A 21,760-nucleotide genomic window follows, 5' to 3' on the forward strand; every position below is an offset into this window, starting at 1 on the left:
CGAGCAATATTTGCTACTATTTAAAGCTTCAATCTATTGGACATATCATAGTTGCCTCGGAACTTCCGAAGGAAGCACAAAATGTTTTACTTGTTAAGCTTGGGAGTTTTTCAAGATTTTCTTTTTTATTCCCACTGCCAACATGAGATAATTAAATGTTCTATTTCATAGAATATACAAAACCAAACTTTCCCGGGAGAAAAGTTACCATGGGAGACCACCCTCCAAGCCCCCATCTAATGCCGCCGCCATCTTCCTTATCAAAATCAAACATGCCAATTTTGTACTACGGCCTAGTTGTGGTCGGAACGGCTGCAGTTGTGCTTGCGCTTTATAATCTAGTAGTCTTAAAATGGTGCACAGATTTCAGCACCAACAGGTACTCCCGCGACCGCCAACGGGCAATGATCATTGGTCAGGGCTCGAGTAGGAGATATCAAAATCTTAATTTGGACTCGGTTTTCAGCTTCAAGTACAAGAACGAGGTGGCGGGGCAAGATATAAGAAACGAGTCTGAATGTGCTGTGTGTCTATCAGTTTTCGAAGAAGGCGAGGAACTTAGGCAGCTACCGATTTGTAAGCACTCATTTCATGCCCCTTGTATTGATATGTGGCTCTATTCCCATATGAATTGTCCAATTTGTCGCTGCCCGGTGGAGCCACCACCAGTTCTCCAGCGGAGTGCCGCCATGGGCCAGCTGGAGCAGTCTCCTTCAATGATGGTGCCAGCAGATATCCAGCGGCTTGCTGCCACCGAATTGCCGTTTCACCCTCCTCATGGGTTGCAGGGTCGAGGCATGTTAGTTTAGAATCACATTAAGAAACAGTATTTTGTGCTACAGGCTGTCGACTCCCATCTCTTGAACTTGCTATTTCTTTTTTTATAAAAAAAAATTTGAGAAAAATCTTAAATAGTCAGTACAATATGGTATTATCTTGGTGTAACTCAACAATTTCTATATTCAAACATTAGTAGTCCTTCGCATTCCAATGATAAGAGCTAGCAAAGATCCATATATGTATTAAGATTAGAATCCCCAAATAAGCCACAATTTTTATGCAATCCCGTACCAAATTTTTTTCAAATTTCATGATGGTTCTTTCATGGAGTCACAAACTGTGAATTCTCATTGTACAGGCCACTCTCCCTTTTGTGGGTGCTGAACTGGCCTTCTGACTTTATAACCAAGAACCTTAGTCATTATTTGCCCAAAAAGCAGCATCTGATCTGCTTGCCTTGTTGAATTGAATCACAGGTACTGCTTGTGTATCCTTGCTCTGTTCTCTTCCCACCACAATCTTGCATGCACCTCCCCAAATTTCTCTCGACTGCCATTAACTTCAATTCAGTATCATGTTGACACAAGTATTAATTTCCATAAGGAAAAGGCGAGGCGCGTTTTATTTTATCATAGCTTAAAGACTGTTCGTATTTCATTTTGCATGCCTGGGTGATAATCTTGAAACTAAGGTTCTAGACTTTTAAGATCGTTATTCATGTCTTCAAGAAAAGCTAGAAAGGTAGAAACTAACCTGAATCTCACCAGTCTGAGTTCTCGTTTACCATCTGGCAACGCTCTGATGGTAATATACACACCCGGATCATCTTGTTCAACCCATTCACTTTCTAGATCACTAGCATTACTTATTGATATCTCTCCAGAGCGATCAACATCTCGAGAGGAGCTGGTTCTTATGGAGGCATCTGCGGACGACGTCACTGTTTTAGCACCACCAATACACGAGAGTTTAGGAGTCGAGGCAGCATCACAAGCATCATAGTTAGAATGAGAAAGCTTCGATTGATGGTCAAGTGAATCTGACGAGAAGCATGCCATTCCCCCTCCAGTTGGTCGGAAAAACGTAGGAGGCAGTGGTTCTCTACCTAATGGTGGTGTCAATGGTCTTTCTTCGAAAGATTCAATCTTTGAACTTGCATCGTCTTCAGATCTTGGAGGTATTGGCAGAGGGAATGCTTCGCGGTTTAACCTCGGTACATTGTAAAGTTCCATCACTTTTTCACAATTCTCGGTCCACCACCGTTGAGCTTGCCATTTGTTGAATGTTTCTCGGCTACATAGCAAAGCATTTCAACCCGGTAAACAAGATAAATCATCGTGCGATGATGATCATATGAATCAATGCAATATATAACCTACAATAAGAATAATAATGGAAAGGCCCCCTAATCTGCAATTCAAGCTAGTTAAGTTGCAGTCTGGCCACATAATTCAAACGTCAAAAGTTGTAGTAGAAACTCATCGTGGAAGTAATAATTTGAAATATAGCATTTGGACTGTTACATGATTTATAAGATTTAGATCTTGTCAACCGATGTTCGATTATGATCAGATGCAAGCAAGTGCAATTATTCAGAAGTATATTGTTGTGTAATAATAGTTGCCCCGTCCGAAAAACAATCCCAACATATTGCTTGGATAAATGTATGATTCAAAAGAATTATATTGAACCATTTCCAACTTTCACCAAAGAGACAAGTGCTTGTCTTTTATGGCAAGCCACTAAGTTGGACCTCAGTTCCATTACAAATTGGGCCTAAAAATCAATGGTGATTTGACTTCCATCGCAAGTAAAAAAATTAGATTGCATTTGACTTTGTTCAAAATTGCATCCAATTCCCTTGCGAAATAATCAGTACAGAGAATGAACCAGGACATCGAGCACCTAATCAGATTATTTAATGTCATTGTAATAGTACATCTAAAAGACCATAATGACAAAATTATGAGACGTAAAGTAGATTTTCATCGGCAGGAATGTTCTTATTTCAAGATGTGCGTGCCTTACTAGTCTTAGAGCACTCGAACCCATTAAATCCTTTACGACATGGTCGTAGAAAATAATTATGTCAGCACCAATAGTATTGAAAATATTCCACCTCAATAAAACATAAATAAATTGAAGACATGACCCATCATATGTGCATTATCCGAGTTTTTTAAGTCTAATAATTCCTTCCAAAATCTCTGTTTGATAACAAAGAATTATAATGTCTCTCTAATTGAAAAATATCAAATTTCTTGTTTCAATTTTCCCGTGCTACAGTTCAATTTCTTGCATGATTTAAGTCTAACTTCATAAATTTCAGCGGAAAATAATTTATGTAAGGAATTTCTCATGAAAAAGTGATTAAAATTACCGAAATATTACCTGAATCGAATCTGCTTAAGATCATTGCCGCCAGGTGGCAAGGACACAAACGTAATTAAAACTCCGAGTTCCACCTGAGCCACCCACTCCTTAGGCTCGCTTTCTTCCACAAACACCACTGTGTCGACTTGCCGGCGGCTCGTCGACACCGGTGTCCCATCCCCGTTAGATATCCCCTTCAGCCTAGATTCCAGCTCCCTTCTCCCAGCAGTGGTGCTCGAATTATAACTCTCCGTCCGCCGGTATGACCACGGGAATTTGTCCGACGTCAGCAAGTCAGACCCGTTGCTTAGGAAACTCGTTTCTCTCCTCAGATGCGCCTCCTTCTCACCCGCGCATGGCGCGCAGTGCCGATAAGCACCCGAGGCCTTCAATGCCATACTCCTGACCTGCAAAACCACAACTTTCATAATTTCCAAACATTTTTTCAAACAAAATTCCCTCCAAAATTGCTAGTCCAGAAAGCATATTACCTGAGAAGAGAGGGTCTTAATCATCTGTTTGTCAGGAGCGGCATCGGCATCGGGCTTTTCAGACTTATGATCGACGGGCGATTCATGATCACTCGACTGCTTCGAACGTGCTACGCAGGTAAGCATCGAAATAGTTTCCAAGAAACAAGGTGGTAAGATAAGACAACAGTCCCTGCAAAATAATAACCACAATCAAGAAAAAAACCCAACTCAATATACATATATAAAAAAGTAGAAGAACAATGAACTGGAAAATATATAGTTTGTGATGGGACCTGTGAAATCAATGGAAATGGTGGGGTGGGGAATACGAAACAAGGAGGTTGTGATAGTAAACAGGCAAATTCAAAGCCTTCCCTTAAATAACTCCATCACAGAGATTCGTGTTCACGTTAATTATCCACATACAGTACGTCAAAGCATGAGTCAAAAACGAAAATTTTGCTTTTTTCACCTATATGATAATAAAACCAAAGAAACAGAAAGTACTTGGTTTCGAACAGAAACCGTGTTTCGATACAGATTCTCAATATTCGTCGTCCGAATTTCAGAGTCGTGCGTAAGAATTTATTACAAATCTGAGGAAATGAAATCGAAGAAGCGACTAATGAGAAACTGGTGACAGCAACAGTAATTAATGGTGTGTTCAAATAAAGCTAAAAAGGGTGGATTTGAAAATTTTGTTCTTTCAGAACAAAATTAGATGAGGAGAAAAATGCTCAAAAATATTTGGAGTAGGTTTGAATGTTAAATCCTCGTTATGTTAGTTAGGCCGTGAGAATCTATTTAAGTAGTTTTTCAAACTTGTTAAATTATCAAAATTAAATTATATTTATTAGCGATTAAATATGATCGTGACCATCACTTTTCTCAATTTAAATAATTCAGGATATTCATTTTATTTTAATTAAAAGTTTTTACTAAAAAATCACGATTCTACGAAAATCTTAGTTTTTTGGTCAATTTAATTCTTCATGGTAGTTTAAAAATTATGATATGATATATTTTGGCGAGTTCGTAATATCATCTTCCTGATTGTTTAAATGGACATATGAAATTGAATGATTGCTTATCCTCCTCCCATCTGCCGCGCGATGTCAAGAACAATGGTGTTGGAAATGTTCTTATCGAGTCTCCGTGTTCGCTGCTAGTCCGGCTTGGAGTCTAGAGTTTGATCTGTATGTGTTGATCATCATATCCTTATTTGTTGCTCAAATTCCATGTATGCTGTCGTCTCCAGTCCTGTTTCGGATGGAACTGCTACTCAATCTGAGATTGTCGAATTCACTTTTTTTCCAGCAAGTCACGTTGATTTGTTGGGGGTTTATTTAAGAGGAAGCCTAATGCTTGACAGATTATCTTACAGCTTTCAGTAGAATTTCATATGTGCCTGCATATGTAGACATAGTGTTCAATATTGTAGAACAATATAACTCAAGATTTTCTTCCAATATGAAGCACAACGGGACATGTCCTATTTTGAATTGCCCGAAACTTTATATCTTTCTTGATGATACAGGGGAAGCAAATGAACAGCTCTTCTTTTCTTCGTGGAAACCTCGAACTAGCCTTGTCTCAATACATCTCTTGTGATGACAGTTAGTTGATTAAAACTTGCCACAAAGTTTCCAAAGCTCTTGGATTCTTCAAGCCATAGTGCGGCCTCCTAACTCTTCTTGAAATAACCCACAACATCGCAGAACTATTCTTAAAATTTAAAGGAATCCAACAAATTTATCATTATCTTTTTCCGTATGCACGAGTTCATGCGAAAAAACACACAAGTCCCTTTTACAGTCTTTGGATTGAAGGTTGAAATAATGAGTTTACGCATAAGGCAGCATCAAATAACCCTTGTATATATAATATGGCTGGCCAATGCTTTTTGTTTGTATGGAATTGGAGTTTCCAGGAAGCAACGACTGGTCCACCAACACAAATGACAGGTGAGGGGATAGAGGATCCAAATATATAAATATTATATAATTCTGTCAAATGTTGATGGTCCTTTGTTAAAGCTTCCCTGTTGTTGAAAACAACCTCACTTCATGAGATGGTCTTACGTAAGAAAATTTTCAAGCCCCTCTGGTCTGGTCTGGTCCGGTCGATCTTAAGGGACCCTTGTTCTCGAGCTCTATTAGGTGGACGATTAACTTCAAGGACCGCAAAATTACAAATGATAGGAAGCTGTGACAGTTGAGTTATTTCTGTAATGGAACCGACACCTGAGAACCGTGTCCAAATCCTATTCTACCTTTCATTATTTGTTGTAATATATATGTAACAAGAGTTCTAACATGTAATAATTCATGTTCACAAAATCTAGAGGCCCTTCAAACTGAATATCATAGACGCACCTTGAAAATTCAATTTGACGGGACGTTGGATTCGGTCTCTAACATCAAATATAGATTAAAATCCAATCTTCATGTTAGAAAAGTTATTTTGAGCTTCTTGACCCCACATGTTTTATCATTTGAGTTTCATTGTATTTTTTCAGTCCGAATACGTACAAATAGTTGAAACTGTTGTATAAATTTATGTGTGTCGTGTATCAATAAATTTTAGTTACGAAAACTAAAACAATAAATATATGTACAAATAATTGATTATAGCACAAATGTACAATTTTAAGTATCAACAAAATCAAATCAAGTGTATAATTATAATTTTTAGGTATGAAATGTCAACATTTTTTGGGGACAACAAGGTACACATAGTTCAAAACAAGGTACAAAAATATGTATGTCAGGTGCCTAGTGACTTAAGTTGAGTATGAATCCACTTATATTGGGTATATGTGATATAAGATTTTGATTCTTAATTTTAAATATTTGAAATAAAAAATATGTCAAATCAGATAGTTAAAATAACTTTTTCATGACATAGAGAAAAATCATAATATATTTTTGACAACACAATGAAAAACATATTATATCAAACATTCAAAACTTAAAAAATCAGATTTTTTTTTTGTAACAAAATTTATATTACCAATCAAACAACCTACGTTCAAATTCAAATATCATAATAGTCTCTTTCTTTCCCACCGATTATCTATATTTTATTATTAAGTGTGAGACTTTTAAAATAACTACTTTGGAGAACACCAAAATATTTAATTCCATAATTATTCTTCTTACTCTACTAAAACCTCATCAAGTCCCTCTATATTTTACATAGAAAAAATTTAAACAAAACTTCTATTTTAAATCGAACAACTTTTCTAAATTGAAAATAATTTCGTCTTAATTCTTTTGTATCATTTGATCAAAGTAAAAATAATAATAATACATACAACGCATATGCATCTTTTACTAATTGTGATTATAAATCCATCTCGAATTGAAGATGTTATACCTTTCGAACTCCTCTCACGCAACTAAAAAATCTACATCGTGTACTTTTATGGCTCCATTGAGATGGAAAAAAATAATTAAAGCCAAAATATAGTTTTTTCACACAAAAANAACACAAATATTTAACACATTTTTAAATAATTTTTCAACAGTTTTTTCACACAAAAAAAAAATCAATTTTAGACATACCTTGAGATTTATTTATTTATTTTTAAATCGTGTGCTTGTGTGTCTGAAATGTAAGGTTCCAAAGAAAAAGCGGGAAGAAAGGAAAATCCAAGCCACATAATTAAGCTGGATTGGGCCTGATCAGCCTAGTCCGGCGGACCAAGAGCCCGTATTCCATGGCTCCTTGAAGGAGTTTATTTTCTCCAACCTCCACTCATCCCGGCGCTTCAAAATGAAAGTGTCGGCCTTCGAGTTCACGTCAGGGCTGGGGCAAGTAAATGAGGGCCCGATTGAATCTCCACAGTCCGATTTCACCGACATGACGTCATGATCTTCCCGTCCCGGGGAGCTGTCAGCGCTGCGTATCCTAACAAAATCTCCTTTAACGATGAATTTCATTTCTGGCATTCTGAACGGTGGTGGAGGTGGAGGTGGTGGCATATGGATCAATGGCGACGCTGGCGCAATAGCCACACTCTCGTGGTGAGAAATAGATGGTTTTGTGGGTTTCGGTGGTTTTGTGGTGCTTTCAGGGCTGATCTTCGGGCGGCTTCTTTGTGTTGGTAGAAGAGGTGGTGGTGGTTGGGACTCTATATACTTGAGACGCCGACTTTTGGTTCCGTTCTTGAATAAGGAATTGAATAACGAAGAAGGGGGTGGTGGTGGTGGTGGTGGTGGCGGCGGCGGCGGCGGAGGGGGCGGCCACGATGCTGATGTCAATTGAAATCGCTTACTTTTGTTCCCTGTTTTGAAAATGCTGTTAAAAATTGAGCTTGGAGGAGGGGGTGGCGGGGGTGGAGGTGGTGGGTTAGCGGTGGAAACAGAATGGACGCGTTTGCTTTTGCTACTCTTCCTGAAAAAGTTCTGCAATACTTTTTTAGACGAAGGTGGTGGTGGTGGTGGTGGCGGAGGCGGAGGGACCGGCGGAATTGACGATGACGTTGGTACGGTTGGTGGAGAAGGATTTTGAGCGACGCTTTCGAAAATATCTCTGCTTTTCACTTTCTTCTTTCTATTTGTCTGAGTACCCTGGTAGAGTGAAACTATAGCTGTCGCAATTTCTTTGGTTGTTCCACTCTTTTTCCTTTGGATCTTTTCACGCCTTTCAGCCAGAGGGTGAAATTTTAGTTCGGACGGCGGCGGTGGTGTTTTTGACGGAGGAGGTATTGAAGATCTTGTTTCATTAAACTCAGCTTCGCGTCCTCCCCTTTCAACATTATATTGTCTTGGGACGCTATGAACGGATCGTTTCCTTTTCACCGGTGGAAAAGGTGGCGGAGGAGGCTGAGGCACCTGCGTTATAGGTCGTGTCGGTGGCGGCTGGACGGAATTCTTGAGTTCAAATTTGTCCACTGGAATCTCCCTGACTGGGATCTCAGCAACAGCATCCTTCTCCACCTCATGACTCCGCCTCACATGTCGGTGGGAGTTTCCCGGCTGGCGGTGAAAATCAACCTCAAAATCATCAAAATACTTGAACTTTTCACCATCACTTCCCCACAGCGACTCTCGCCTGAGATCGGGATAAGAACTGCTGCTCCTTCTCAATCTGTTACCACCCGTATTTATATAATTACTCGTTTTATCGTAAACTTTCCAATCGGGATATTCTAACCAAAAACCACCCGAAACAGATGGCCTTCCACTGTTTACAAATTCGTAAGCAGTTGGCACAGTCTCTGCATCATCGGAGGATGAACTTTCCTCGTTTCTTCGGGCGAAAACACCACAAAGAACAGCAAAAAACACCAATAAGATGTTAATGGAATTCCAGCTCTTCTTAACGGAGCTGTCGGGTTTAAGAGCCTGGTTATTGCGTGACATAGTTGGAGGGATTAAAAAGAAGATGATGAATATGAGGACGGAGAAGGCTATTGTAAGAGTCACCGGATTAAGGAACGAAGACAGGCGGCTTCGGCGGCGGACGGGGACGAAGAGAGGGGAAGGGGAAGACCAGATGGGTGGCGAGTCTCCACCAGGTTCCATGGCAATGGAGTGTTTGCTTGTTGCTTTTGATGATGGTTTTGGTATGTGTGGAAACATTTTTATGTTAGGGGTCTAATTTATTTCAAATTCAAAGTTATATTATATTTTTTTATCTCATGTTTCTAAATATATAATATATATTTGCAAAATTATAATATTTTTAAATGGCCATTTTAAAAAGATTAAGTGTCAATATGAAATAATATATCTAATTTTTTTAATAAAAAAAGAGAGAGGAGGTGGTGGGGACAAGAAAAAGACTTGGTCATAAATTCCTAATGTGTATTAAATCTTACATGTAATATTTTAAAATAAAAAAAGAAATAATATTATAGCTACAAACATGAAGATAAGATATGCTTACGATAATTAGTGAGAAAATATAACCCAAAAATAAGTACATTGCTCCTGAAGCAAATGAAATTCAAAGGAGATTTAAATATACAATGCCATTGACCTCTTGTATTTTTTAATGATGGTTCTTCAATTATTAGAACAAATTATTGTTATTATTATTATTTATTGAAATATTCAGATTCTGAAATTTTGAGAAGAAATTTGACGAGTTGAAAATTCCAATTTACAACTTGCTACAGTATATGATTTATGTGCCCTAAATTAAAATCATGGAACTTAGTGTAAATTCTTGGATTTACTTTGTATGACAAGAAGGGAAATAAATATTTATGCCATGTAGTATATATTATTTTAGTAGGTCTCGTCTCACAGAAAATAAAAAAAATTCCCCTATATTATTTTGTATACTAGTTTGAAATGATTGCTTGGATCATCTTGTTGGTTAGGTTATACATTTTTTTTTTAAAATTAGGAATGCGAATTATGCGTTATAAAACATAAAATTAATAGATTAGAGGCACCCGTAACCTTATTTATTCTAGTCAACTATGGTTGCTTCCATAAAATATGCAGACAACATTGAGCGGTGGTTGCTGTACTCCTAATTTTTGTGTATAATAAAGTTTTAATCTGAATAATTTAATTATAAACTAAACCAGTCCAATTCAAGAATTGATCATTTTTGTTTCGTGTTTGATCAATTGTACGATTGGAGCGTGGTTGTAATAATGATGCCTCCATCCTTTTACATCAACACACACTTGCAAACCTTTTTGTTTCACCATAATTATCAATTCTCACTTTGTTCAAAAAACATAAAAACTAGAACTAAAAATAACAATAATCGATTCTCATTGTACAAAAGTCTCCAGAGAAAGCTCTACGTTAATTATATGTCAAGAAACATTTGAAAATTGTGTTCATTTAGATATTTTCTCCTTTGAGTTCCATATTCTACGTTAATAAAATATCTTCGTTATTAAAGAATATATGTTTCTTGTGAGAGTATTATATTCATGAGACAGATGCACTCGATCTGTATCTACTAGTAAATGTATATTCATGAGAGTTGAAAATATATAATATTAATATATGTAATGGTGTTATAAAAGTTTTTTTAATTACTGTTCATGAAAAATTATATACATTTAATAAGGATAAGCTGTCGTTATTTATAAATTATGACATTGATTGATTAGTTTGACTACGTACGCAAGACATTATTATAATTGTCCAGAATTCTCAGATTTGGATACGCAAACAATTTAACTTGTTATTACCAAAACTTGCTATGGAAAAACCCTCGATTAATTAGCGTACAATTATTTTCCATAAATTATTTGTTTGCCACCACCAATTTTCTCTGGTCACACGCGCACACAACACAATACATGTAAGCAACCTATCGACCTATTCATCGTCATAACATTTAGTTGTTGGATCAGCAACAAAGATATTAGTTATCAAAACTCAACGATTTTTTTACTTATAATATCTTAAATCTAGATTTAATATATTTTCTTTAACTATCTTTATCAAAGTTTTCAATGACATAAACTTCCGGTCTAAGATATATCGGATTGGAGTGTTGTTTGGTCTCCTCATCACATTATCAAACCATGTTAGGTGACTCTCCCTAATATTATCATCTATGAGAGTTACATCTAAAAAGCTCAAAATTAATCATATAATTCTTAATTCTATCTTGCGTGTTTTGTCGTACATCTATATTACACCTTATGAATATGTAGTCATATAGTAGCACAATTTTCTGAGCCATAAAGCATAGTTGGTCTAGATTTGAACTACTTGATGGTTCCTCTACATAAACAGAAATTTATACTAAATAAACAAACAATGTATATTAAAAATAATGAAATCACAATCTCGATTTTCTGATCAACCTTTTCACATATATAAAATTGGCTCTAATAATTTTGTAAACTTGAACATTTGAATCAATGTTGAACTAAATAATATTTTAAAATCAAAATTGACTAATTTGTTCCACAAAACGCATAAAACATTAAAAAAAAAAACTAACTTATGCAAAATTAACACACCTTAATATAATACCTCGTATTTTACATAATAACATAACTAAAAAAGGATAATAGTTTAAAATAACTCATAATAGGAAGTTTTCACACCAATTAGTGGAGTGAGGATGGCGAGAGACTAGGGTTGTTGATGGATGAATAAAAGAAATTCAGATTTCAGAATCTGAAACTCTCTCAATTATGCACTTGTCGTGCATATAAGTATATTATATATACTAAAAAACAAAGTGAGCCATGACTTCGACCAAAAAAATGGGTATGTTATCAAAAAATCTGCTGGGTAAAGAGGTCATTATTATAGACATAATAATACACGTGAGCTTAGCATGTTAAAAGGAAAAAGGACAAAGTCTACCGGGCAAGAGCCCACTTTTGCCTATATGACTCGTTCGTCCCGGATTAGGTCAATTCCTAAAAGTTACTAAATGAGATATATATATATATATATATATATAAAGATCATTTAGTATTCCAAGATTACTAGCTGAAACAAAGTCTAAGAATAAATCACGTGTTATTTGAACTATAATAAGATAAATTTTAGATACTAATAATAATAATAATTAATACAGATTGCAGCATTTTAAATCCTTGTATATAACGTAGGGTAATGAAAAATTATTTGGAAATCCGCGTGGATGAGATAATGACCAGAGAAATAATTGCCGTATAAATCAATATTTGTTTGGTTGTCAAAAATCTTGGAGATACAGAACTCCGACACTTGTGCTTGCTTCGTAAATCGATCATGTTTCGATTGAATTATTAATTTAGCGACACATTGAACACTCCAAGGTCATAGGTTGATTTAGTGCAATATTCAACCCGATCCACACTCTCAAAGTTCAATCACGCATTGATTTTAAATTATTGACAGGTCAACATCGACAGTCGAATAAAATGCTAAGCTGTATTATCTCAAGAGTGTATCTAATAGTTAATAGTTAATAGTTATTTATATATATAGTGTACGTATTATTGATATATATAGAGTCCGTATATATATAGTTTTTCATTAACATGCATAAACTTAAACATTTTTCTTTCATCCTATCATATCATATTTCATTTCATCATATACGTATACGTTTTCTTTTTTTATTGAATTCAGATCGTTAATTGTGATTTTTATATCAGTTGAAGGTCGATGGATCCATTTGTGTGTAACCATAGTACTAGGCGACAGGGACATCAGCAACATTTTCATCCGTCAACTGAGTCTTGGCCTTACATATCATCATATCATGTCGATGGAAATACGATCGTCGGGCTCTCTCTTGGGCCTTCTCCCGTAAACGGGCTCCCTTTGGAGTTTTTTCCCTCACGATATCTCCAATCATATCATCGTATTAGTCACAATTAGTTCACCTCCTTCAACGTTTCATATTTTCATCACTTATAAAAATTCATGCATATATAAATCGTTTTTTCTTTTAAACCAAACATGCAACATGTCTTTTAGCATTATCATTTCATCATATAATTTCACAAACATATAAAATAAACATATTAACATTATTTACAGCATTCAGGGCACTGCGAGGATGTCTAACAATTTTAGATGTGAAATGACTGTTTTGCCTCTGGAACCTTAACTTTCCCAATTTATCCTTATACCTTAAAACGACAACCCAAATCCATCCAAACTTAACAAACGACCTTAAAATAAACTCATAAATTTTTCTTAGACGTAAACTTAAGCTTCTCGACTATTTTCCCAATTCGTTTTTAAACTTAGACGTACATCCCGGTTTTGAATGTTATTGACTTGAAACTTAACCAAAACTTACCAAACTTGGACCAAAACTTAATAACACTTAAATAAATTATATACAACCCAATTCAAGCCCATTAAGACCCTCGATCAACCTAGGATACCTACCCAAAATTTCTGCACCAAACCCTAGCTCTTATTTTCGAACCCTAGCCACCCTAACCATGCAAGCTTCGACCCTAGCCCTTGTCCACCACGACCAGACCTAGAACACCCTCCAAGGACCTTGACCGTTGCCATAGCAAGCCACTGGACCGATCCTACCAGCCCAAACACGCCCAGCCCCTTAACCCGTGACAAAAGCCAAGCGCGCACTCCTTTTGCGCGGTTCCTCCCTACCCTTCATGTCAGCCTTCCCCTGAACCATCTAGGACCATGACTAGACCCTAATAGGACCCCTGAATGCACCCTAATAGCAGCTAAGCGCCGTGCTTCCCAAAGACTCCTAACCGAAACCCTAGTCCACCAAACTCCCAATTTTCGTTCAACATGCTTCACCCTACTGTCCAGCCCTTAAAATTTCATCTATAAACCCTTAAACAAGTTGAAAAACGTTACTTCCCATAACCCTACCATGGAAGCCCCTTTGTCAATCATTAGGAAGAGTTTTAAAAAGAGAAAACTCTAGTTTTATGCATTTATAACCTTAAAAACGAAAATAAAACTTGTGCATCATATTCCTCATGCAAACATAATCAAATATCTATAATATGGTATGAAGATGTTTGAAAGAAAGTTAAGGCATGCCTTTGCGTTTATTACGCACAAAAACGAGTTGAGATGCTAAGAACGTCGACGTAGCGAGGACCTTGGTGATTTTTCCTTCAACTCCACGTGAGTTTCCTTCCAAAACTTTCGTGTGGTGTGTGCTTCTTGCTGATGAAGAGTCCTAATAGGGTCTAAGGTGAAGTGTGCATGTGTTTTATTATGTTTAGGTTAGGGTTTAGGGCATTATTTATTAATTAAAGCACAAGTGCAAGCTTAGACCCATTAATCATGGAATACTAGGCTCATTAGTTAATATTTAAAATATTTTGTTATGGAAAGTTTGTGCAAATATTAGACGAATTCACGAAATGTTCATATTTTCGTCGAAAATCGAATACATGTCAAAATTACAACTCGACGCGTAAAAACATCCCAAAACATCTCATTTTCGAAAATATCTAATAAAATTCACCACACATTAAACCATTAAAAATAATTATTTAATAAAATATTTTCTCTCATAAGATTCCCAGTCTCCGTTCCTCGATCGCGTCTCGAATAACCTTTAAAACACAGTTTTTTTTATACATTCTAGTAGAAACTACATTTTAAATATGTAAACATGTCTACCATAATCAATTTATGCAATTAAAACAATTTAATTAAAATACATAAGAAATTTGATAACTTGCATACATGTGGTTCACGTGGTCCTTCAAATTTTCGGGACGGTACATAAATTGTATGATTATTTGAATATTTTTTTAGGTTTCCCACCTAAATTCCTCGATAAATATACGATGATGCATATAATAAATTAGCATCGAATGATGTACATAAACATGTAAAATTGTATGATTATTGGTTGACAAAGAAAGAAAGAAAGATACCAAAGATTATGGGCGTAAACAATACAGTGAATGAACTTTCTTAAAAAAATGAGACTTGTTGGAACCTAAACACAAAACCAAGTTAGTGAATAGTCAAGACTCGAGCCAGAGATAAATTTTATCGTTGTGTCGATTCAGTTTCCGAAAAGCTCTGAACCCTGAGGGTAATCAAGGGGATTGTGTTCTTTTTCAAAATCAATCAAATTGAGCACCCATTTCTTGATCGACCAGAGGAGACTTGCAATGCATAGAGAGAGCAGAAGACGACCTACATCACTTGGAAGCAGTTTCACTAGTTTGCAAATCATCGTCCTTGTTTTTCACCAGTTTTTCCTTCTCTTCAGCTGATCCATCCTCTACAGTTGCTGGCATCGTTTTAGGAACACTTTGTGACCCTGTCAACCTGGCCAAAATGACAAATGTCATTCCGCCAAGAACATTGTTCAAGCATCTCAAAACTACAACAGATGTCTTGAATAGGAAGGGTGGGAATCCCTTGGCTAACACAAACTCGACTCCATTAAGAGTTTGGTATCTCAAATTACTGCTGACACCCATGTGAATAGCCCAGGTCGTGGCGTTCAAAACCATTGGAGGAGGCTTGTTCGGTGTCTCAAAACTGGGATCCATTTTCTTCCTCATATTGATCAATCCATTGGAAATACCAGTCCCAACGAGCCCAGCCGCAAATCCAACAGCAGCAAATAGAGCACCTTTATAAATGCAAGTACCAAGCCTATTCACCAAGCTAAAAGGCCCAGGTTCGAACATATGGCTTGCTGGAGAACTCGCGAAAATTCCCGGAAGACTTTGGGTTGACAACGACAGGGTTGGGGCCAGGAGATACATGAGAACAAAATTCAGAATGGAACCAACAACAAGGGTTGAGAACACGAAATCGAGCTCATTGAGGCCAAAATTGGGACGTGATGCCATGTCTCCAATAACACATGAGCTAACACCAACCAATTCTTCCATCAGAACTTTGAAAGGAAATTGTGGATCGGCAGCAACCCTTGACCTCCATCCATTTACAAAAGCCCCAATGGTTCCAAAGCCATCCCACGACGACTTGAATTCACGGGAGTCTCCACCACCACTCCACCCACTGCTGCCACCACCCCCACCACCATTACCCTGGCCAACACCAATATCTCCGCCGCCGCCAGCACAAGGGGCGTGAAATTTTGACTCCAAATCAGAATTAAGCAGTTTCTTGTGTCTGCATTGCAATGCAGGGAGGAAAATATTACAACGGAAAGTCGTGTCGGTAAATCCAGGGGTCATGAGTTTGGCAATGAGAGGAGAGGTGGTGATGAGGTGACGGTGGCCAGCAATAGAACAGTAGCAAAGCCGAGCCGCCATCTTTTGAATTGAGATAGGCCCTGAAAATAATAAAAATATTAATAATTGTAAATCAGAAATCGATGGAAGCACACTGAATTTCGTCTACACCCACCACTTGACTTCAAAGGAGGTGAAAACAAAGCATCTAAAAAGGCACAGCCGAAGAATGAGCACAATAAAGCCAAAACAGTGCCTTCAGAAGCAATACATGCCTACATTTACAATTGAAGACACAAACGAGAGAAAGCAAGAATCGATAATCAAACAACATAACTCGGAGAAATCACAACTTGGGATCACGGAATTCTTTCAATTCCACCAGCACAAAAATCCTAAACCCTACTCGCAGAAACATAAACTAAATTCAGTTAATTCACAAAATCCAACACGAGACAAGAAAATCTTGATTGTAATAAATCCATTATGCATTCACTCAAGCAAACAAATTTTTTTAAAAAAACATCAAACAAAATTATTATTATCATTTCAATTTTTTTTTTTTTTTAAAAAAACCTGATGGGTGGACTAGTCTTGTAGTAACAGTGTCGCTGACAATACTGAAATGGGGAAGATGAGCCATCACTTGTTCTATCTATTGTTAAATGGGCTTTCCGATTAGGTGAGCCCAATATAAAATACCCAAAATTTAAATACTTTGGGCCTGATATTGGACTTTGAATTCATTTTTTGAACGAGTCACGAGGTATTTATTAAGCACATAATTTCTTAAGTAATAACAAAATTATTTGCTATAAGTTTTAATATAATTCAAAGCGCAACGAAGTTTTTACAACCGATTTATCATTTATTTGTTAAAGGATATCTATGCTATATGTTACCAACAACTTAAAAGGGATTTTTTTGTAAATTTATTTTATTAAATAGAGTGTCCGATGTGATAGGACCTCTTTGTCACTAAAACAATAGACACGTCGTGTTAACCGATTATTTTGAGTATATATATAAATACATATTGTTTTTCAAATAAAACAATTTGTTAGGTTATATATTTATTTTATATTTATACTATATTATTAATAAATTTAAGATACCCAGAATAGCTAACTTTAATGTCATAATTAATTTATTAAATATCAGTAATATCACTCTGAAATTATAAAAGTTTTCTATTTTCATTTGATAAAAAATATTATAAAAATCCATTTTAGCAAATTTATATATTCATTTATAATTGTCATATTCACTTTCTAAAATTTTTAAAACTATTAATATTTTTTTCAGTTTTTATCCAAATTTTTAATTTTTAAATGATATTAATATAAAAAAATAATCATAAAAACACTAAATTAAAAAATAAAAAAACAATCAACATAAAAATATTACATATAAGTAGCCTTATATGGGATAATGGGAGGGGAGCAATTGGAAGTGGTGGAAGTATCCGAGCGACCGAGCGACCGAGCGTTCCCATTTTCATCAGTTGACAAAGACGAGAAAATAAAGTCGCGTGTCTGTGGGTCTGTCCAAATTGGAATTAAACCAACTTGAGAGTTTTTTTTTTTTGGAATTTTTAAATGACTTTTCCCCAGTCAATATAAAGATGGCACCTTTGCTAATCGAGCACAAAACCCAGAAAAGAGTATAAAAGAAGAATATCGGAACACGAAGAGTAAAGGTACATGATTGTTTGCTCGAGAAGAAGGGAAAGAATGAACAAAGGGGCTTTGGCAGCTAACCTGAAGCTCACCATTCCTCCTCCTGATGAGGATTCTCTGTCCAAATTCCTGTAATTAATCTTCGTGTTTATACTAAATTTAAGGTTATTTTTAGAATGGGTTTCGTTTTTATTTGGTTTTATACAGGACTGAATCAGGAACTTTTAAGGATGGTGATCTGCTAGTTAATGCTGATGGCATTCGTGTTGTCTCCAAGACTGAAGTTGAGACTGTATGAACATATCGCTTTCTGGTTTGATATTTCGTTTTTCTTTTTGCGATTCTTGAAAATATCAATGCAATGTTTTATAAGAACAAATTTTTATTGCTATGGAGATCTGTCACTGTCATACAACCTTTTATGTATTGCTTCATTGTTTAGTCTTTGGGCTATTTTTTCCTTTCTTTGATATCTATCGTCTGGTTCTGAAGTAGGCAGACCTGCAGAAGAGCCAAATTCAGTGCTTTTTGTTTTAAAAAGAACGAAAACTTTGAAAAGTTTGAGCCTATTGTGAGTATGCTTGATGGATCTTTATTTTAGGCGTTCCTTGGTGTAATCTGATTTTTTTTTTAATTATTGGTTTGCTGTGTAAGATTATGGCCACATGAGCTAATAATTGATTTAACAAATATTCTATTGTATTTCTTATTTAATGAAAGGATGCACACCTTTAAAATATAATGAGGAGTTTGATCCTCTCTCTACCCTTTAATCACAATAACAAATTTAACGTGAAAGAGGTAAACGAAGAACAAGAGATTCTCTTCTATTCCATCATCAAGTAAGGGGTCCATTGAGGAAAACCGCATCCATCAATTGAATTTTGCAATTATGTAGCAACATACGTGAAATCATGAATTTCTACTGTCCCTAACTAATGAATTTAATCTTTTGTGCCGCTGCTAGAACGATTTCTATGAATAGTTGAAACTGCATGGCTGCTATGGAAACATGCTTTAAATTTTGCATGATTTGAATTTCTTTCAGCCAAAATTAATACAGCCATCAGAAAACCAGTTGTGCTTAGCTGACTTTGAAGCGATCCAAGTTATCGGCAAGGGAAATGGTGGTATTGTGCGCTTGNGTGTGTGTGTGTATATGTGTGTGTGTGTGTGTGTATATATATATATGGATGCTATAATATATGTTTTCCTTACTCTGGTTAACAAAAGATTCATGTTACACTAAAATTATCTATGAAAATGGTAGAACAAAGACATGAAAGAGATGGAAAAATGAAATTCTTATAGGTATATGATTAGATAAGATTAAAGAGAGTTCTTTAGAATATGCCACTTAATCTGTGTGTGTCACTAAATTCAGTTTCCTTTTAAAATTTAACACTTGATTCAGGTTATTCAAATGAATATTGAAGAGTCAGCTAGAAAGCATATTGCGCAGGAACTGAAAATTTTTCAGTTATCCCAGTGTCCCTATGTTGTAATTTGCTATCATTCTTTCTACGACAACGGTGCAATCTCTATAGTCTTGGAGTACATGGATGGGGGATCTCTTGCAGATTTTCTGAAGAAGGTTAATAAGATTCCGGAACCGTATCTTGCTGCAATTTGTAAACAGGTAACATATGCATTTTTCTTCTGATCCTTAGCCAACAAATGTTTCTCAAGCGCTAGTAATATAAAAGTCTCTCCAAATTCTGGTGACATCATAGGTACTCAAAGGTTTGTGGTATCTTCATCATAAAAGACATGTCATTCACAGGGATCTGAAGCCATCAAATTTGCTTGTAAACCACAGAGGTGAAGTAAAGATCACCGATTTTGGGGTCAGCGCAATTCTGGCTAGCACATCAGGCTTGGCCAACACCTTTGTTGGCACGTACAACTATATGTCTGTGAGTATAATGCTTCTCATCCTAATCAAATTTTTTACTGTGAATGTTACTCGTTTTATCTTGTTTTTAGATGCTCACTTGCTGTGGTTGATTTGTCAATTTGTCATAATTTTGAATCTATGATGATGTGTCATTGAGGAAAGTTCTTTGCAAATAATAATCTCAGTTTAGACCTTATGGAAAATCAAGATATTATAACTTTATCTTGTGAAAATTTTATCGCGTGAGCAAATAGTACAAGTATATACTTCCCAAAGGGAGCATTCATTTATGGCACACATGCATTTGGTTCCTTCTAAATGAAATATAATCACATTTCATCATATTATGGATTTTGGCGGTTTAACTTCAATGTATGACCAATACTCTTTACCTTTCCATCTTCATGTTTTAGCCTGAGAGAATCTTGGGATGCACCCATGGATACAGAAGCGACATCTGGAGCCTTGGTTTGGTTCTTCTTGAATGTTCAATTGGGTATTTTCCATACTCCTCACCACAGCCAGGTGGATGGATAAATGTCTATGAATTGATGGACACCATTGTCAATCAACCGGCACCTTCTGCGCCTTCTGATTTATTTTCTCCCGAGTTCTGTTCATTTATTTCTGCATGGTAAATATTAAACTAAGTGCTTGTTTTAATTTTCTATTAATTTATGACTCGGAGAAGGTGTAATACTCACAAAACCCTGGTAGTTTATATAATATCATTTCTGAATCTTTTTATTAGCTTTGCCTTTCTAGCACACATGTCATTTTGTGGATTTTGATTTTCTCAGCATACAAAAGGATCCCAAAGATAGATTGTCAGCAAATGAACTTATGGTACTGCATGCTAACTGCTCTGCTCATCTTAAAATTTATTCTTTTGGAACTAGTAACGATGATATATTTTCATAAAAATAGGTGCACCCCTTCATTACCAAGTACGATGACATTGATGTCGATCTTGCGATGTACTTCTCCAGTGCAGGGCCTCCACTTGCCACACTTCAAACAACAAGGTTTGACATATAAATTACAAGAAGCAATCTTCCCTGTCTTAGTTCATATATTTTCCCTTCTTTGTGGTTTAAGTTTGATAGATATTGTTAAGTAAAATGAAAAAGAAGTCCCAGTAGTCACTGAGATCTAAAACATCAATTGAATTCAATTTTTGCGCGTTATGCGGAGATTGCATTCAGGCATGAGCATGGTCTGCTCCGGATTTGTGTTTTGTATGGTCTACACATAGAGAAAAAATGGGTTTAACTTGTCCAAATAGATAGCTGACAGAGTCAAAGAACTTTCTTAACTACATGTAGCTTTGTGATAACGAAGGTTTTGTTATCGCATTTTAAACCAAGTACACTATCATTTGCCACAGTGGAGATGACCTGGTGTGGGTCAGGTCCTACTCAGAATATGGTACTTGGGTTTCTATATAATTGGAGGTTGCATTTGGATTGACACTTTTCATTCAAGATATGAATATGAAACTGACTTTAATAATGTAATATTTGAAATACATTGTGATTTAGAAAAACTGAAAAATAGAAAATCTATTAGCTATCACTTATGTAAGAGGACAAAGTTTTTCATTGTGATACTATTCTGTTTCGTCCTTGAGTTTTGTTCTAATCGGGCATTATGTGGAAATAAGTGACAAAAAGTAGCGTAAACGGGTGGAATATGAGATTTTTCGCGTCTATGATAACCTGCTCTGGTTCATTTACATGATTTTCATATAAGTTTAAACAAAATGTGTAGGTCGATAGATTAATGCAATATTCCTTCGATGGATGCGGTTTTCTACAGTCGACCCCTTGCTCTTCGTTTACGTTAAATCTAATATTCTATTAAAAAGAGTGGTGTATTGTCCATATCCGGAGTTGTTATGTATCGTGACTTGTTTTTAATTTATTGTTCATTATTATTATTATTTTTTTAATAT

The 21,760-nt window shown here is 35.9% G+C and overlaps 5 protein-coding genes across 7 annotated transcripts; 2 read left to right on the forward strand and 3 right to left on the reverse strand.

Annotated features, from left to right (window-relative positions):
- The first annotated feature begins 209 nt into the window (after window positions 1-209).
- LOC140977765 (RING-H2 finger protein ATL1-like) lies at window positions 210-809 on the forward strand. Its single transcript, XM_073442500.1, has one exon. It carries the CDS (start codon window positions 210-212, stop codon window positions 807-809), a length of 600 nt encoding a protein of 199 aa, XP_073298601.1.
- A 1-nt stretch (window position 810) lies between these two features.
- Window positions 811-4,383, reverse strand: LOC140977347 (protein Brevis radix-like 4). 2 transcript variants are annotated; one of them, XM_073442069.1, is made up of 6 exons: window positions 3,968-4,383; window positions 3,920-3,937; window positions 3,645-3,816; window positions 3,172-3,560; window positions 1,534-2,073; window positions 811-1,329 (listed from the first exon to the last, which is right to left on the reverse strand). In XM_073442069.1, the coding sequence occupies exons 3-6, from the start codon at window positions 3,768-3,770 to the stop codon at window positions 1,251-1,253; spliced, it is 1,134 nt and encodes a 377-aa protein (XP_073298170.1). In that variant the 5' UTR covers window positions 3,771-3,816; window positions 3,920-3,937; window positions 3,968-4,383; the 3' UTR covers window positions 811-1,250. The 2 variants fall into 2 exon arrangements, with proteins under 2 accessions (XP_073298170.1, XP_073298168.1); XM_073442067.1 differs by having other exon boundaries at window positions 3,920-4,383.
- Window positions 4,384-7,186: 2,803 nt separating this feature from the next.
- LOC140977348 (uncharacterized) lies at window positions 7,187-9,242 on the reverse strand. The gene is made up of 2 exons (XM_073442070.1): window positions 7,353-9,242; window positions 7,187-7,317 (listed from the first exon to the last, which is right to left on the reverse strand). The coding sequence occupies exons 1-2, from the start codon at window positions 9,212-9,214 to the stop codon at window positions 7,293-7,295; spliced, it is 1,887 nt and encodes a 628-aa protein (XP_073298171.1). The 5' UTR covers window positions 9,215-9,242; the 3' UTR covers window positions 7,187-7,292.
- Window positions 9,243-14,989: 5,747 nt separating this feature from the next.
- On the reverse strand, window positions 14,990-16,872 carry LOC140977349 (protein RETICULATA-RELATED 3, chloroplastic-like). Of its 2 annotated transcripts, none has more exons than XM_073442072.1 (2): window positions 16,807-16,872; window positions 14,990-16,331 (listed from the first exon to the last, which is right to left on the reverse strand). In XM_073442072.1, exon 2 carries the CDS (start codon window positions 16,309-16,311, stop codon window positions 15,220-15,222), a length of 1,092 nt encoding a protein of 363 aa, XP_073298173.1. In that variant the 5' UTR covers window positions 16,312-16,331; window positions 16,807-16,872; the 3' UTR covers window positions 14,990-15,219. The 2 variants fall into 2 exon arrangements, with proteins under 2 accessions (XP_073298173.1, XP_073298172.1); XM_073442071.1 differs by lacking the exon at window positions 16,807-16,872 and adding an exon at window positions 16,406-16,780.
- Window positions 16,873-17,717: 845 nt separating this feature from the next.
- Window positions 17,718-20,444, forward strand: LOC140977766 (mitogen-activated protein kinase kinase SIPKK-like). Its single transcript, XM_073442501.1, has 6 exons — window positions 17,718-18,040; window positions 18,117-18,201; window positions 18,958-19,056; window positions 19,318-19,548; window positions 19,643-19,825; window positions 20,220-20,444. The coding sequence occupies exons 1-6, from the start codon at window positions 17,934-17,936 to the stop codon at window positions 20,442-20,444; spliced, it is 930 nt and encodes a 309-aa protein (XP_073298602.1). The 5' UTR covers window positions 17,718-17,933.
- Window positions 20,445-21,760: the final 1,316 nt, after the last annotated feature.

This window comes from Primulina huaijiensis, chromosome 5, assembly GCF_012295235.1.
Source record: "Primulina huaijiensis isolate GDHJ02 chromosome 5, ASM1229523v2, whole genome shotgun sequence".
Lineage (NCBI taxonomy): Eukaryota > Viridiplantae > Streptophyta > Magnoliopsida > Lamiales > Gesneriaceae > Primulina > Primulina huaijiensis.